This window comes from Suillus subaureus (assembly GCF_016647635.1).
Source record: "Suillus subaureus strain MN1 chromosome Unknown BJ212scaffold_16, whole genome shotgun sequence".
NCBI lineage: Eukaryota > Fungi > Basidiomycota > Agaricomycetes > Boletales > Suillaceae > Suillus > Suillus subaureus.
Genome location: NW_024538572.1, coordinates 275543 through 293171, shown reverse-complemented (window position 1 = coordinate 293171; position 17629 = coordinate 275543). Strand labels below are relative to the sequence as shown.

At 44.2% G+C, this 17629-nt stretch overlaps 5 protein-coding genes across 5 annotated transcripts; 3 read left to right on the top strand and 2 right to left on the bottom strand.

The window, feature by feature from the left end:
* Nucleotides 1-2248: 2248 nt before the first annotated feature.
* On the bottom strand, nt 2249-4068 carry BJ212DRAFT_1299673 (uncharacterized protein; the record flags this gene model as incomplete). Its single annotated transcript, XM_041332902.1, has 5 exons — nt 2249-2752; nt 2807-2886; nt 2965-3425; nt 3490-3676; nt 3720-4068. 5 exons carry the CDS (start codon nt 4066-4068, stop codon nt 2249-2251), a joined length of 1581 nt encoding a protein of 526 aa, XP_041193061.1.
* Nucleotides 4069-4632: 564 nt separating this feature from the next.
* Nucleotides 4633-5399, top strand: BJ212DRAFT_1299672 (uncharacterized protein; the record flags this gene model as incomplete). The annotated part of the gene is made up of 3 exons (XM_041332901.1): nt 4633-4906; nt 4957-5051; nt 5163-5399. 3 exons carry the CDS (start codon nt 4633-4635, stop codon nt 5397-5399), a joined length of 606 nt encoding a protein of 201 aa, XP_041193060.1.
* A 497-nt stretch (nt 5400-5896) lies between these two features.
* BJ212DRAFT_1480841 (uncharacterized protein) lies at nt 5897-6490 on the top strand (the record flags this gene model as incomplete). Its single annotated transcript, XM_041340158.1, has 2 exons — nt 5897-6208; nt 6263-6490. The coding sequence occupies 2 exons, from the start codon at nt 5897-5899 to the stop codon at nt 6488-6490; spliced, it is 540 nt and encodes a 179-aa protein (XP_041193059.1).
* A 2953-nt stretch (nt 6491-9443) lies between these two features.
* BJ212DRAFT_1212215 (uncharacterized protein) lies at nt 9444-10090 on the bottom strand (the record flags this gene model as incomplete). The annotated part of the gene is made up of 3 exons (XM_041329250.1): nt 9444-9598; nt 9651-9754; nt 9816-10090. Coding segments are annotated over 3 exons (534 nt in total), but the record flags the coding sequence as incomplete, so codon positions are not given.
* A 1121-nt stretch (nt 10091-11211) lies between these two features.
* Nucleotides 11212-12230, top strand: BJ212DRAFT_1299670 (uncharacterized protein; the record flags this gene model as incomplete). Its single annotated transcript, XM_041332900.1, has 6 exons — nt 11212-11234; nt 11428-11445; nt 11500-11533; nt 11615-11691; nt 11776-11976; nt 12104-12230. 6 exons carry the CDS (start codon nt 11212-11214, stop codon nt 12228-12230), a joined length of 480 nt encoding a protein of 159 aa, XP_041193057.1.
* Nucleotides 12231-17629: the final 5399 nt, after the last annotated feature.

Genomic DNA, 17629 nt, shown 5'->3' with positions numbered 1-17629 from the left:
TGACACTGAGGTGGGATATGAACTTGGCAAATATATCTCGATCCTACACAATAAGGTGATAGGCAGTTGGGAGGAGGATCTAGCATGGGAGGTGTTTTTGGTGCAAGATGTTTTTGGGACTGTTTCATCTCCAACTTCTTGATTAATTCCTGTTGCTGGTGCCACACTTCACCTCTTATCGCCTCAACTGGTTTATCAAAAACATTTCAACAATCTGGGACAGGTCAATCAAATATAATAAACAAGACTATCAGATCACATGTACTTGCAAAAGAATAGTTTCTGTAGGCATTTCTCCAAAGCTGCTGCCAACTTGAATCTCCAAGGACATGACTGTGAGCAGCATGTAAAGAACCCCTTGATGTTTGATGAATTACCTGATCTTGCCATCGAGAACCCACTTACCTGAGAGCTAGCCCCTTGCACATGCAGCTTGAGATGCAGATAGAGGTTCTAAGCAAAGCACTCACACAGCCTCCCACCCTTCTCCTCTAGCTCATTTTTTCTGTTCCATTTCAATGGCTGGGCGATGATCTGAATAGAGTGGTAGGTGCTGAGGGTTAATGAGAAACCCGTAACCTCAACGGGGGTTCCCAAAAGAGCTCAAACGTGAGCTGCGGAAGTTAATGTCGAGTGACTGCAGTCAACAGTATGTAGGCGACTGCCAAAGTAACCATATGTGGGTCAAGGAGTACTGCATTGAGGGTGAGAAAATTCACCAGAGTATTGGCTTTAGACACATGCTTCCAAAGACAGTGGGGTGAGTGAACCATCCTGCAGACGCAGACGACCAGAGGTCAATCAGTGACAGCTGAAGAATGCAGCAACCCAAGCGTCTTGATTGGGTATAGGTAGTGAGCTTGCACTGAAAAACAAACCGGTGCTTCCTCCATAGCTGCAACAGCCATCTGGGGAGGAGTTGATGAAGGGAGTTGTGTCATGACAGCTGCTATAGCCGTCAAGGTCGAGTGCCTGGGGGAAAAAGTAACAAACAGACCTCAATTTGTCGCTCTTCCTTATCTAGTTCAGACTCCTGCCTTTTCCCTGACGAGTCCAATTCCTAGATTTAGAGATCCTCTCTCTCTGCTCTCCTCTATCGATGGTAGCTTCTCATCATCAATGTTGTACTCCCTCAACAACACCATACCATTGGCACAGCGTTTGGAGAAGTAATGAATGCCATAGACTGGTACATTATGTGATCGGAAGAAAGAAGGCAACCTTGTAGGGGAGTTTTCTGGTACCTCATGTAGCGTCAGACTTGCCCTCAGCACCTGCGTTTATAGACACTCAGCAAGTTGTGAGGGATGAAGGATTGGATCATAGTCATCTCAAGTGGAAATGAAGAAGCGAAGGAGGGTGCAACAGAAGAGACTCGTTCTATTCCATGATGAGTGCATAACTGTTTACAGTACGTGACAGATTTTGCTGAGGTTTCAAGGAGGTACTAAATGCATGTACATATGCAGGATATCCGAGTCACTGAGGCTGCCAGGACCAAGAGAGTGGAGGGTAGTGAGTTGATAGTGTGTCTGTTGGGTTCATCAGTGATTTTTTCCAACACTCCTCTAACGCAGAGCTCGCCTGCTCAGTCATTGCTTCTTATCCAGATCAACTTCATGCATGCAACTTGAAGGCCTCTGAGTTCAACTTGAGACTTGAAAGACTCATGGACTCCTGCAAGTGCCAGTGAGCAAGTTGACTGAGAGTCAAACTATGTGAAAACTTTGGGATGACCAAAGTTCAATAATGATCATGCACTACTAGCTCAAACTGATGCTGAAACTCGAGACTCACCAGCAGTAAGAAATGAGACAAGAGGACGATGAGAACTCAGATGTGTATGATAATACCGTTGTGGCCAAGGCTGGCATGTAATAAACTCGAAATTACTGGAACCGACCATGTGACTAGTCACATGACCAACTGTGACGCAACTTTACTACCACACTCACTGAAGGCTTTAAGTACTACTAGTAGCACACGCAACATATCACACAGTGACAAGACACTGTATTTATTGATAGTTTATACTTAAAATCAAACAAGATGTGCGTATTCTGATGAAGAGATACTGCAAAAGCATATTTGACAAATGTGGGCTAACTTTGATTCAACCACTGCTGCCCTGCTGCCACCTACAGGAGAACCCTTGTATGACATAGTGAAAAAAAAAGTGTATATGTGCATTCCCGAACCATCTGCACAATGGTTGGCCCATTTTCTTCAGCAAAGACCTTCAAGTACGCTAAGCTTTCAGGCGCTTGCTCAGCCCTTTGCTTCTGCTTTTGTCTTGAGTAGGTTTGGGAAGGGAATCAACGCCCTCACCTTTGGTATTCTTCAGAGAGGCATCAACGTCCTTATCTTGACCTGGCTGGGGAAGGGGAACAATGACCTTGCCTTCGCTGGGTTCAAGAGGGGAAGCTTCTGGCTCTTCCGACTGTGAACTCCCTTTCCCTGACTCCAGCTCAGAGGGGTAGTATGAGTCGTCATGATTGTGTTTGGTGCCTCTGAAGGTAGCCACGTGCCAGGTCTGGTAATGCTGGTGGGCAGTGACATCCACTGCACTCAATATTCCTTTCATGGCAAGGCGCCAGAGGATGGGGAGAGCAACATCTGCTTCCACAAGATCGGAGCAGTCCAAGCCAGGAGAGATCTCTTTCGAAAAGTCCACCATGCGATCCCTCATTTTCCTCAGCCTGTTTTCGAGCATATCAGTAACTGCGTCCATGCTAGACTCAGGCACTAAAACCTGCAATGACTCCTGTCAACTGGGTTGGAAGCACTGCATAGACTGACAACTTACCCCATATGCCATATGCGAAGGGTCATTGCTACGGATGTTGATTGGACGGCTGTCTTTCCCCTTAATCCATATGAAGTATTCTACAGATTCGACTTGGCACCACTCGTGATCAGCGACCATCACGGGATGGTCAAATGATCAGGGCATAGATCATTGACCAATGAAGGATTTGAGAGGGAGGGGGTCAGGTTCTTTGTCACCATTGTGAAGGGTGGTCGATGCAGTGGAGTTGAGTTGAGGGCATGCATATGTTATTGCCTCATGGATCACCATGATCACAGCAAAGATGGTCTCAGGATGCGACTCAATCTCAGCCTCCATCTTATCAAAAGCATGCTCCTTATCCTCTGACAGTGCACACTCCCCTAATCCAGAGATCATGACCACTTCTGTGGGTCCATCAACGGAGGTGAGGGCGACCGTCATGTCGGGGGTCACCAACTGGCCCGCAATCTGCAGCTGGTAATTCATGTGAATTTGAGGACGAATCACATCGCGGTTGTAAGGAAGACTAGCAATTGCAAGAGTCATACATTCTTTGAGATAGTTGAAGGGCTCTTCATGCAGGGTGCTAGGCATTTCGATGGTGAGGATTTGTGCGATGTAGTCATAAGTAAGCCTAAATGAATTAAGCATTCCTTGAATCGGATAATGTTGTTGACTTACCACGGCTTCGTCAACACTCAGTCCAATTCTCCCACAGCTTGCTGTATTGATTTGAATTCCCGCACTCCCACACCAGGAAACTGCTGTGATGTTTGGTAAGTGTGTGTGTCCCAGTAGTATTAGTTGACTCAGAATACCAACCTTGCAGCTGCTCCCTGGAGTTGGCCTGGTCAAGTATCTTAAGACTCTTTCTACATCTTGAATCTGATAAGAATATGATAGCCAAAAGCTTTTATTGCGAACTTACTGGAGCTAAGGCGATCTAGATGAAGGGACTCATTGGGGGCAACGTCACTCAATAAGTCTGTTGAAGCCATGGTAGTGGCAGGCACAAGTTGAATTGCCTTGCTTTCCTGCACCTCCTGTTCTACCACTGGAGGTGTCTTGACCGATGAGCCTTTTGAATTTTTGTTTGCTAAAAGTAAATTTGCTCCTGCAAGTTTCTTGGAGTTTGGTTTACTATGTTCTGATTCCCAGTGTGCAGGCTTTGGCTGTACAGTGTTAGGGTTGTTTCGAGTGTTATAGCGCTTGCATGGGTTTGGAGCTAAAGAACAGTGGTAAGTACTGGTGTCAGCTTTAGCTACCAGGGCAGGCATAGCTGTTGGGTATTGAGGTGGGTGTTTGGTGTTGGATACTGAGTGGCTTCTAATCAGAGATTACAAATATGATTTGTGACTGATCTTTCAGGAATCGCCAGACAGGTAATTGCTGCTTTTGTGTGAATGATGTCAGAACTTCAAAAACTTGTCAGAGAAAAAGATCATATTAATGTGGGCACTTGAACTGTACATGTGGTGGTTAATGAGAGATTAAATTCAATTAAATCAAGAGGGATGTTCATCAAATATCATGCAATACATCAGGAAAATCATAAAATTTCTTAACATGATGAAAAAACACTTTGTGCAATGTAGCAAATATTTCAAGTACAATTAGGCAAAATTTGTCTAAGTAGGCCCTGACTTGAAACAAGTGAGGTCTTCTAATGAATCAGACTTTGCATATCTTGATTCCAGCCTTATTACAGCTGATTCTGAAACTATGTGGAATCGCAAAATCAAAACTTGAGTGTCGGAAATGGCCAAACAAGGACCCCATAAGCACATGACTGCAAGATTTGTAGTAGCGCTAGTGTAGTATATGCAATTCACTGAAAGATGATGTCATCACCATCAGATTCCTCCCCAGAGACACCTGGATTCACGGCAACATTCATTATTTACCTTGATACATACACCAAGACTACTACTGAAAATAATGGTAAAGCAAAAACCAAGGAAGTGAAATCTACAAAAGTCAAGGAACTGGTCTTTCAAGTCTCTGAGTCCAACTACATCAAATTTCTGACAACAATTCTCATGAAGCATGACAAATCACACTATAGGATCACTGAGAGGAAAAAATACACTTTCAAGTACCTCCTTGGCAACTCTTGTGGGCAAGTGATCTTTGTATTATTCATAGAAATTAAATTTATCTCACAGTGGTTGTTTATAGATGTGCTGAAGCAATGGATGTCGACAACCAAGCTGATTATGCAGAAATGGCAAAGAAACTCATCTCTGAAGAGCCTCCAAAGGTGAAAATATTTGTTGACATGAAAAATGTGGAGAAACTTCCAGCTTTGACTTGAAATGAGGTATGTTGCAGTGAGAATTGATTGTGTTATTGTTGTGGTTGATGAGGACAGACTGTGGGTGACACTGCAAGCCAAGATGGCAGTGGAGCATCAGACAATGATGAAATTGCAGTTGTGGATGGTGCTACAGAGCTAGACCAAGAAATTGCTCATTTTCATAGGCTTATCATCAAGAAATGGGGTAATGAGTATGATAATTCAGTCACATACATCCACCAAAGTGGCATGGAAATCCCATGTACACCAGCAATGATCAAGGACTGGGCTCGTGCAATGGTATGTTTCTGATACTCCAAGTCAAGGGACAGAGCTGTAAAACCTTGTACACAAGAGTCTTTTTTACTCCAAGTAGATGGCAGATATGTTTAATGGAGTGCCCACATCAACAGAGAACAGGGATTCGAGCCTTTAGATCGTTCAAAACAGTGCGTGGCAGCATTAATGAATGACACAGATGCTGTGCAGCACAAATCTCACAGTATGCTTACAGGGTCCTTGTTTGGCTGTTTCTGATGCTCAAGTTTTGATTTTGCGATTCCGCATAGTTTCGGAATCAGCTGTAACAACTAAAGTACAGAGCTAGTACTACTTACTAAGTAGTATACATTAGTGGTTCTCAAAGTTAACTTTGTAGAATTTTGAAAGGTCACAGATTTGTGAGTTGTCGGTAGTATTGAAGCTCCAACGCTGACAAATAAACCCTAAACATTGCACCATGACCATCATCATCTCCTGCTATAGTGTTCTGCAATTCCCTCAAAAAAATGAGCAATGATCTCACCATCATGCAATATATGGAATTAATTGAGTTTATGGTAGATCAGCTACTGGATGAAGACCATGATGAAGACTCTGATAAGGAATCTGATGACACTGCCAATGGACATAGTGGCTCGGATATCAGTATATGGACTGCATCACCAACATGGCCAGAGTCCCCAGTGTCCCCTACATTGTTGATTACCTCTGCCTTGTCAGACAACTCTCTGACATCACTCTTGACAGCATACTCTGAGTTCCTATTGCATGACATCCCAGACATGTGCAAACGAGTCTTTACTCAGTTTGCCGATGCAATCACTGCACTGCATGATGAGGTGGAGAAATGTTGAGTCCTTGATTTCCATCTGTCTCTGAGTCGTGTGCCTCAGCTACACTTGCTGGAGGAGTGGGCTCTATTCTTGCCTGAAAATTTTTGTTGCAAGCTCTGTGTTGATGTGGATGTGTTTGATGAACTTACAAAGTTGATTCAAGGACACACCATCTTCTACAACAATTTGAATAACCCCCAACTCCCTGTCCCAATACAGCTCACCATTTTTCTCAATGGCACTGGCCATTATGGCAATGCTGCAACCACTGAAGACATATCCGACTGAGCTGGAGTGTCTGTGGGGACCGTCTACAACTGCTATAAACGGGTGATGATTGCAATCCTGCAACTTCATGACCAGGCCATCCATTTTGATCCACTTGATCATGAGGATCAAATTGAGTGAGAGCAGGCAAAAACTTATGCGGAAAGTAGGACATGTCATGAATAGTGTGGAGGCTTTCTTTGTGTTGATGGGACTCCGTCCCCCTTACACAAGAAGCCAGGTTGGCATGGGGAGGGTTTCTTCGACAAGAATTCAGACTATTCTCTAACAGCGCAGGTAAGTGTCGGTTTGATGTGCAGTGCAGTGACTTACAATCAAAAAAGGTTGTTATATTCCCTCACAATCTTCATATCATGGACTATGTCATCAGTGTACCTGGAAGTCTCCACGACTCAAATGTGTTTGCACAGACAAGAGTTTCCCGGGATCCTGACTTGTTTTTTGGTGCAGGAGAGTGGTTGTGGGCAGACTCAGCATATGCTGCATGAACCTGGTGTGTACTGCCATATAAATGGCCACTGGGAGGGAGTTTGACCCTGGACCAAAAGAAGTTCAACTATAACCTATCAACAGTGAGTATGAATGGCAATATACATTCATAGTCCTTACCCAATGTCCAGGTCTGTGTTCATTCGGGGCATTTTGTTGGCTCTATCAAGGGCCAGTGTGCAAACACAACAATGGCTAGACTCTTGTTAAAGTGCCTAACCAAAAATATTGTTGTAGGTTGATGCTCTGCCTAGCTGCTACACTTGCAAGCAAGAATGTTCAACCCTAAAGGGAATTGCTACTGAGAACAGCCAATGATATTAAAGACCCGAAAGTGCGCAGAGTGCAGGAACAAGTGTGTGGGTATGTAGAGCGCGGGAATGCGGAAGTGCGGTCGATGAGCGGTTGATGCAGGAGTGCGAGATGCTAAGGTAAGGGGTAGGGAAGTCTTAAGGAATGGCGTGGGTAACAAGTGAGGGCAAGGGTATTGATTGCATGGGTAAGGAAAGTCAAGACAAGGTGTCCAGGTATAAGGTAACCAATAGGGGCTAAAAGCGCGCACTAATGGCAACTGCTCCTAAGTAAAACCTAAGGGAAGGAAATACTGTAGAAGGGGAGTAAATATGAAGTAGTCACTCTAGGCACTTTATACTAGCTAAACCCTCTCAAAGATGGAAGGGACAGGACAGACAGGCAGTAGGAATATGTAAAGACATGTAATAAGACTGCAACACTTGTTACAACACACAAGGCAAGACAAAATACATACCAATGAGGTAGGATGGACAATGGACTGATGTGGGACATTTGTAAGGTAGTCCGAAGGCACGGGAAATTGACCGCAGGTATGTGCACAGCGTGGGAGTGAATGCACATGTCCGCAGAGTGCAGGAATATGTGTCTGGAGCAGGTTGAGTGCGGGAAAAGCGGTTAATGGTTTTGTAGCTTTCCATCACCTATATCAAAAGATGGCCATTGCAAGCCTAGTGGGAATATGATTGTCACACTGGTTCCAATCACTGTGGGAGCTTCACATCCCAGTCCAAAGTCAGAAGGACCTTGACTATGCAAACATGTGGATCCGTTCATGCTTTGTTCTGCACAATTTAATTGTTGAAATTGAGGAAAAATCAAACCATGAGGACACAAATGTCTGTTTCTATCAGCAAACTCAGAGGTTGAGGCAAGCTGACAGTGACGCAGGAGAGGATGATCAGCAAGGGGGTGGTGCAGTAGGTGATCAGACTTACATTGGAACTGCAGGGCAGGATTTTCACAATGCATTAAAGATGTGGTTGCTTTCCTCATTGGAGTGAATTGCAACATGTTAAAGATGTGGTTGCTTTGTCAAGTAGAAGTTCTTCATCCTCTTTAGTACCCAACAAGGGAAATTTGTGCTCAAGCTTGGTGAACTCAAAGCACTTATCTTAAACCTGTAGCATTTGTTGTGTGTAGTCACACTTGCAATTGAGTACAAAATGGTATGCATTTCTGAGTCCTAAAAACGAGTTGCATGATGACACAGTATAGACCTACTTCAGTTTGGATCAGAACCATGCTCCATGGCAATACAATGAATCCAAGCCTCCTCCTCTTCTCAATGTGCACAAGATAGCTCAAGCTCAAGTCTTGCAAACTCAATTTCTTGAGTCATTCTCTCCTGCTGGTGGAGATGGTCTTGTTCTGCAAGATGCATCGCATGCTCCCGCTCATCACAAGCACTGCGAGCCTTGAGATCATGAGCTCAAATGTCACCCTGAAGTTTCATACATTTATAACTTTCATGCTCAGCACAACCCTCACGTTTGCTGTCAAGGTGCTTCATTAGGGAGTCTGCCATTTGGGACATTTTTTCTGCAGTGGCAGAGGTCTGGTCAAGAGCATTGCTGCCAGGGCATTTATGTGATGAAGAGGGGGGACGACTGAACTGAGGTGATGCACTTTGAGTAGGTGGATGAGACTGTTTTGTGGCAAGAGAAGGTAAACTTTCACGACTTCCCTTAATTGAGCTGACACAGAGAGACCGTAGTGCTTGGCTGGCACCAATATCTGAGTCTTCTGAGTCAATAGGCGTAGACTGACAGCTAGGTGAAGATTCCTTAAAATTGGAAAAAACAGACAGTGGATTATTGGGGGCACTTCAATTAGCTACTGACGAGTGCTCAGGAGAGTTCAACAATACCACTCCAAGTGTATCAGAAGTTGAGATGGGAGGGAGCTGAGGTCATTAGTACCAGTGTGGCAATGGAAGCAGTGAGAACAAGTCAGGTGTATTGCTAGGACCATGGTCCAAAGGTAACAGTGGTGATGACGAGGATTGTGATTCTATGTGGGGGGGCTGGTCAACCATCATATCATCTGTCATATCTACAATGGCACCATCATCCACACTGTGAGTATCGACCTCAACTATGTCTCCATCAGGATCATCATCTGTGCAAGCATCGTCATCGACTGTAGCCAATGATTTTGGGTGCTTGGAAAGATTAAAATGTTCCAGTGCAGCAGATGCAAAATCTTGCCCTGTGTCCACAGTAGAGAAGGCATGATTGAAGGCTGGATTTGTCTGCCACAAGCCATGAAGCTCAGGCCACCAGGGAAATTTTTTGAGCTTTGTATCTGACAGAGACATGGTTAGGACAGGTGCAGATTAACAGCAGTTGAAACTTACCAATCAAAGACTTCATCTTTGGATCTTCTTGCAGCTCCACATATGTCTTTCCTGCTCCTGACTGCTTGAGGTCCTTGTTGAATTCATTGTATTTTTTTCTCAGTCTGAAACAGCTGATCAGTAATTCCAGTGAGAAGATGGATGATGCAGGAACTAGATACTTACATGCAAAAACGGGTTGAAACTGGTTTTATGAATGCCTTGGGGTCCTCCTTGAAGAGTCGTTGAACCTCCAGATCCTTGTTATTCAAAAATACAGCTTGTGCAACCTGTGAATAGACAACATCTCTCGAAGTACCACTCTGCTTCTTCTTCTGACCTTGCCCCTTGGCATCTTTTGCAGAATCAGAGAAGAGCTTGATATGTGCGTCTTCATTTTCCTTGCACCAGGCAAGTAGGCATTCAGTACGCGCACTACGGACCCCCTCCCAATGAATAGTACACTTCTTTGAGGTGTCTGTACCAGTGGATGCATTGGTTCGACCTCTTTGATTGGATCATGACATGATCCAGGGTGTTCCTACTGACAGCAATTAAGAATTGGATTAAAGCTTTAGCAGTGTCGACACTGGCAGCAATGATATTGAGCATGCCAGCAGGGCAGGTCGGAGTTCAAAACCTGCCATATCGGCAGCATCTGAATTCACTATGAATTCTTTTCAAGGTTTGACTTTGAGAACCACTATTACTGTAGAGTTACAACACTACCTTTGACACCCTGGGCAGCACTTTCCTCCCATTCCCATGGTCTAAGAGACCTGGTTTTCTTGTAGAGTGCAACTGGTCTGTGAGACCTACCCTCTTGTGTGAGCACAAGAGCTCTCTGAGGATAGTGGTACCTCTCTCTTCCTGTGAGTTCTGTTGTCAGTTTCAATGCTCCCACTGCACCTCTCATAGCTCCTGCTCATACCTTCTAGTAGACCTCTAAGCGCCCACTGATATTCACATTTATGTTTTTTGCACTATATTTGTATGTAATAATACCTACCATTGATTCCCTGCACAATGCACCTGACAACTGAGTGACATGGCCATTAATATAGCCATCTGAGCACTGTCTATAGGGAAACATAATTCATAACAGAGTGCTCTGTGTGTAGAACTGCTGATGAGTATGAAGGGGAATTGATCAAGAGCAACACAGGACAATATGAGATGCATGTGACATAGTAAGACAGATAGGTGAGTAGAGAGATAATGAAGAACAGAAGGAAAAGGATGAAACAAGTTTGGGAAAGATGGTAGAACAATGGATGTGTTACAGAGATGGGACAAGTGATGGGAGAATATCAGTTGGATGGCTAGTAGCTTAGACAAGAGAGGACAAGTGGTTGAGACTTCTGAGGTTTTCTGACAAGCTTGGAGTGGGAAATCACTGAGTAGTATTCTGCTAGTGAAAATTGTGCATGCACTATATAAGTACATTCTGAGAGCATTTGATATGGCCAGAACTAGAAAGAGGTCATGGGGAAGAGAGAAGGTATATATGGTATAGGATGGTTTTGTGGTACATGAGTACAGGGTAGAGTGATGAGGGAGAATGTAGAATAACAAAAAGAAAATGGAGAGTAAGGGTTGTATCCTGTAAGTCTGATGTGAGGCATAGAGCTTGTTCACATCCATGACTCATGTGGACACACTTGATGTGAACTCTATTTGAAGGTCTGGTTGGTGCATAAGGGATATGAAATCCCTACATCTATAGCACTCAGTAGCACAATTGAACACACTGGACTAGAGATCACTCATATAAGTCACAAAATGCATTTATTATCAGTGGTACAAAAAAGACATAGTGAGTGATGTAACATTGTAGGACATGAAGAGCAGGACTGAAGCAACACTGAAGCAACACTGATGGGGGGACCACAGTAGGCATGAAGGTGAGTGGTGACATCAAGATGGTACAAGGGGAAGACTAGGCCAAAACACCAGACAAGAAGACATACAAAAGTTCATACTAGCAAGACAGTAGATGCCTCACATTTACCTTGGAATGGCTGCTCCTTCACATTTCTGCTCTGTCACCTGACTATGCAAGGTGAGTGGTACATTGGTGATGGGGCTCCAGCTCCCATGATGACCATCTGCTTGAGGAGGCTGGTGCTGATATGCACATTCATAGCCAGTATGACCTTTGCAACTGGTTGGACACATGTATTCTCCATGGGTATCTAGCAGGGGAGGTCCATGCAAGTGGTCATCCTGAAGTTCATGGTCTGGGTACTGTGTGTCATGATAATATGGTTGCCTATACCTACTGGGATCACAATGACCTGTGCTCTCATGGTAAGGAGCATGACTGTGACATCATTCCCCTTCTAGGGTGAGTGAGGATGAGTCTACAAGTTGAGCCTTTCAGCAGGATGTGAGACATAACCCCCATGGGTCATAGTCTGTGTTAGGGGCACATACTCAGATCTCAACCTCTAACATATGGCAGCAGGTGACAGAGGATGGGCAGCAGCAGCAGGCACGGAAATGAGGGCAGGCATGACAGGTTCAAACAAAGGCTTGGAGGGCAAGGGCATCTGGAGAGGCAAGGGAGAAGAGTTAGTACTAGGCAGCAGAGTATGGTAGTTTTTGTTGATATCAAACACATGAGGGTAAGGGGAATGTGGATGACAATGATGGAAGCATTTAATAAGTTCATTAAACAGAGTGGGGATGTCAGAAAGGGGAAGTCATGAATCATCTGATTCAGGTAGAGATTTCCACCATACAAGATATTCATAGTGATGGCCAGTTTTGTGACAGTCAAGGATTGACTTGATGTCATTGGTGGGATCTTCAGCAAGGTCGAAAGGGAGTGGTGAGGCATGGGTATGGAAGTTGGAAGGATCTGAATACAGTTCAAGAAGGGAACATTAAAGACAGGATAGAGGTAGGATAGGTAGGAAGGGAGTTGAAGAAGATAAGCAGAAGAACTAATTTTGCAAATGATGGGATATGGACCAAGGCGACAATGGTCAAGTTTCAAAGATGGGCATGTGGTTTTGATGTTACGGCACAAGAGCCAAACCAACTGACCTGGTTGAAACTCAGGTGCTGGTAATGCCTTCTTGTTGTAGTACTTTGTCCATATGTCTTATGTGAATTGCAGCTTGGCACGAAGCTCTGTGTGAATTGCATCAAGTCATGTGGCAAGGTTGGTGGCAGTGGGAATGGTTGAATGCTCAGTGATCTGTGGCCAAATGACAGGTGGAAAGCATAGTTAGTGAAAAATGGGGTCTGATGAGTAGAAGAGTTTTCAAGATTATTGAATGCAAACTCAGCAAGGGGGAGATAATCAACCTAATCATCTTGCTGGTATGAACAATAGGCATGGAGATAAGTCTCCAGTGTCTGGTTTGTGCATTCTGTCAGATCATCAGTCTGCAGATGGTACACTGTTGACATGTGAGTGTCTATTTTTAACAGAGAGGTGAGTTCAGACCAGACTTAGATATGAAAATAGAACCACAGTCAGAAATAATGGAGTCAGGAAGTCTGTGCAAATGGAAAATATGATCAAGAAATAACCAGGTGAGGTCAGGAGCTGATAGGGTCTCCTGACATGGAATGAAATGTGCATATTGTGAGACAATCACAAACAACCCAGATTGAATCATAGTTGTGTGATGTGGGGAGTTTGATGACAAAATCCATAGATATGACTTTCCATGGATGGGAAGGGATATCAAGGGGTTGGAGTAAGCTGTAGGGCTTGTGTTGAGGGGTTTTGATGTGTGTGCAGGTGTCACAGGCTTCTACATAGTGACAGACATATATTTGCATGCCAGGTCATGAGTAATCCCTGGAAACAAGTCCAAATGTTCAATTACGACCTGGATGACCTGCAATGATAGCATTATGATGGGAGAACAGAATGTCAGTACACAATGGGGAGGGGACAAAAAGTTTTCCCTTGTGGAACACCAGATTACTATCAGAGGCAAAGTCTGTGCTGCCACATGTGAGTGCCTCATGCCACTCAGTGTTCCCTTGAATTGCTGTTTTGAAGTGTTTGAGGAGGGCTGAGTTGTCAATGGTGAGAGTTGTGGTAGCATTGAGGCAGGGAGTGGCTGTGAATAATGAATCTGTGTGTTTAGGTATTAGTATGACACAATTTTGACCCAATAGGGTCTCATCCCCCTTCTTCAGGAGGAAGTCAGGCCAACAAGAAAGGGCATCAGCAATATTGCTTTTGCCCAGGGCCCAAGCTAGAGAGAAGTTGAAGTCAGATAGGAACATTGCCCAACACACTTGGCAGTGGTTGAGTACACACAAGGACATGAAGTATTCAAGATTTGTGGTCAGAGATGACTGAAATGGAGAAGGGCAAACCAAGTAACCATGCTCACATGTCACAAAAAGTGTCCACAACTGTGAACAGTTCTTTATCATGGACCTCATAGTTAATCTCTGCAGGGGATAACTTGTGGGAGTAGAATGCCACTAGGTGGAGGTGACCTTCATGGTTGGGTTGCTGGAAAACACCTGAGATGGCAAAGTCCGAAGCATCAGTCCCAACAATGCATGGCTTTTGCAGGTCAAAGTGCTGAAGGATCAGGGATCTGACAAATGCTCACTTGAGCATGTCAAAAGCACTGTGAGTAGTTCCTGAAAAATCAAAAGGTACATTTTTTCAAGTTAAGGCAGTTAGTGTCTGGGTGATGTGAGAGTAACCATCAATGAAACAGCAATAAAAATTAGCACACCCAAGAAATGATTGGACATCCTTGATGGATGTTGGTTCAGGCCAAGAAACAACAGTATTGAGCTTCCTCAGGTTCATTTTGATGCCATCAGCACCAATGACATACCCAAGGTACTTGACCTCCAATTTGTCCCATTCACACTTTGCAGGGTTAGCACAAAGGTGGGCATCACAAAGTCAGTCAAGTACAAGCTGAACATGCATGTCATGCTCATCCTGGTTATGGGAGAAAATTAGAATATCATCAAGATAGACAACACAGATGATATTGAGCAAGTCATGGAGGGTATCTTGGATGAAAGACTGAAAGGCAGCAGGAGCATTAGTAAGACCATAAGGCACAATAAGGTGTTTGAATAGTTTGAGTGGTGTCTGAAACACTATTTTCAACTCATCACCCTCCTTAATTCAAAGGTGGCTATAAGCAAATTTGAGGTCAATAACAGGAAATACTTTACACCCTTAAACACAATTGAGTAGATCATGGATGAGGGGAACTGGGTATTGATTTTTCTTAGTGATTGCATTGAGGCCACAATAATCAACACATAAGCAATCCAGTGAGAGCAATAATTCAAAACCAGGCGGATACTTAGTAGAAATCTTCCATAGAATGACTAAACGGCTGCAAGAGAGAAGAAGAGACAAAGATCATGACTTTCAACTAACGGTTCACTGGATACCAGGCCACAAGGTAATAGTAGGAAATGAATTAGCAGATGAAGCAGCAAAAGAAGCAGTGAGAGGAAGAGCATACTCAAGCAACAAGCAAACCCTACCCCACTACCTCCAGGAAGTAGACCTCCCATATAGCATCTCAGCCCTAAGACAATGGCATGAAATTGGACTGGCAAAGAAATGGTCTGCAGTATGGAAGAAGTTGCCCCGATATAAGAAGGCAAAGCTCATAGACCCATCAATGCCCTCCAACAAGTTCATGAAACTAGTCGCCACCCTCCCCAGACATCAAACGAGCATATACATCCAGCTCTGTACAAAACATGCCCTGCTCAATCACCATCTGCACTGTATAGGAAAGGTTGACTCCCCCCGCTGCCCATTCTGCCCAGAGAAAGACGAAACCCCTCATCACTATCTCCTCAACTGCCCACAATACGCACATGAAAGACACATCCTTACCAACTCCCTACATTGCCAAGCATCCTCCATCACCTTCCTTCTCACCTCCAAAAAAGCAATAGACCCTCTTATGCGCTTCATCAACAGCATGGGAAGATTCAAGTCTACCTTCGGTGAGATCCCACTAAATTAATAAAGATCAACTCACGCACATGCACACACACACACACAGAACATACCATATACACCAAAGTCACAACTGTACCAACAAAACCATCAAAACACTCCATACCTAGAGGGATTCGACTAAATGCAGGCTGTTCAGTCAATGTAGCCAAGTGAGACATAACAACCTCATCACCCACCACATCTATTTCCCCCTGTATGAACTCAGCATCAGCCTTTGCCTGACATCATGCTGATGGGGTACATGAATACCTACATAACACATGACAAGCATACATATACATACGATAGATAAATGGGAGTAAACCCCCCACATAAAGGGTTATGTCCAACATAGGGTCTTCAACCCCAAAGGACAATAAAACATGAGATAAAAAAAATAAAAATAAAACACATAAGCAAAGCTTACCAGTCTTCTTGCAAATGAAAAGGACAGGAGCACCCACAGATGAAGTGGAGCTGTGGATGTGACCACAATTGAGGTTCTTGTGAACATACTCAGCAAGTGCCTCATGTTCTGGGGGCATGAGACAGTAGATAGGTCTGAAAGGAGGTGTCTTCCCCTCCTCAAGCTTGATGAGAGGGTAGCTTCTTGAATTCAGAAGGGGAGAAAACTGTGAAGGCATAGTCTATATATTTGGTTGGGATGGCTTTGAGGATGTCCTCATCAATGTGGGGAGCAGTTGGGACTTCATCATTGACAGTGTCAACTGATGATAACATGGTGGTGTGGATGTAGATGGGAGAAGTCAGGGGGTGGTAATGGAGTAGACAGGCATCATCTGGATTAGTATGGGCTGTCTGCAAATTTCTTTGCTGAGATGAAGCAAATGCTGGGTGGCCAAGGAGTCAAGCTAGGGGGAACAGAGTGACCATAGCCATTCTGTGCAACAAGAGACAAGAGGAATAAGGTCTTCATACTACCAAGACTAGGGTCCAGAGTAGTCTTAGGTGGGTCAGGAGGTGGTGCTGGGGGTGTTGAGAGTGTGTGAGTCAAGTATGAAGTGGTGTCAGATAGACCAAAGCCTGTTCCAACAATAGTTGAAGAGTTGAGTTTTGAGGGTGACAAAGGTAGCTTAGGACCAAAGCCCTTCACTGTGACAATAACAGGATTTTTGTGAGTGAGTCCACAACAGTTGAGAGAGAGAGTAGACTCTTCCCAATTGATATCAGAATTATGCTGGTGAAGCCAGTCCAAACATAAAATGATAGGGTAAGCAACAGACATGACCACAAGTGGTCATATCTCTTTGTGTCTGGAGACAGAAATATGAGTGATGACATCATGGGTGATTAGCCCAGATGCAATAGGATAGTTGTCAACTGCCATTATAGGTATCAGTGTCTCTTTGACATGATGTGGAAGTGAATAACAAGATGCAAAACAATCAGAAACACACAACATGGTAGCACCACAATCAATAAACACAAAAGCGTTAATGGGTTCCTTGTTAGGAAAGGAAAGACAAACGGAGATAAAGAAATACAAGGGAGAATTCAAGTAGGAATTAGAAGCAAAAATGTAGGCAGGAGCAGACTTTACAAGTGGGGTATACCATTTGTCTGAGAGATGGACGAACATGGGATCCAGCACTGTGAGATGGTTCTGACGCATCCCATCATCTTCAACCAGATGCCCTGGGACAGAAGGACAGCCTGTTAGGCTTTTCCCGAGTCGTTCCATGCATTGAATTTCTTCTTTGCATGTTCTGACATATTCAGGCAGTTTTTGACAGTGTGCTCAGCACCCCCACAGTACAAGCAGAGGCCCTGCGTGAAACAACAGTCATGTTCCTCTTTGGTAAGAGGTTGGCATGGCACTGGCTTCATGGTATCAATTTCCATTGGGATGCCTGGGGGGAGTGAGGTCAAAGTCAATGGTCTTGACTGGGTGTGGCATTGTGCAACAGCATCAGTGCTGGTCTGCTGGTGGGGTGTAGGCTTCTTGGCAGTCTTGCACTCAATCTCTTGACAGTGCAGTCAATTGTTGATGGCAATCATGAGGTCGACATAT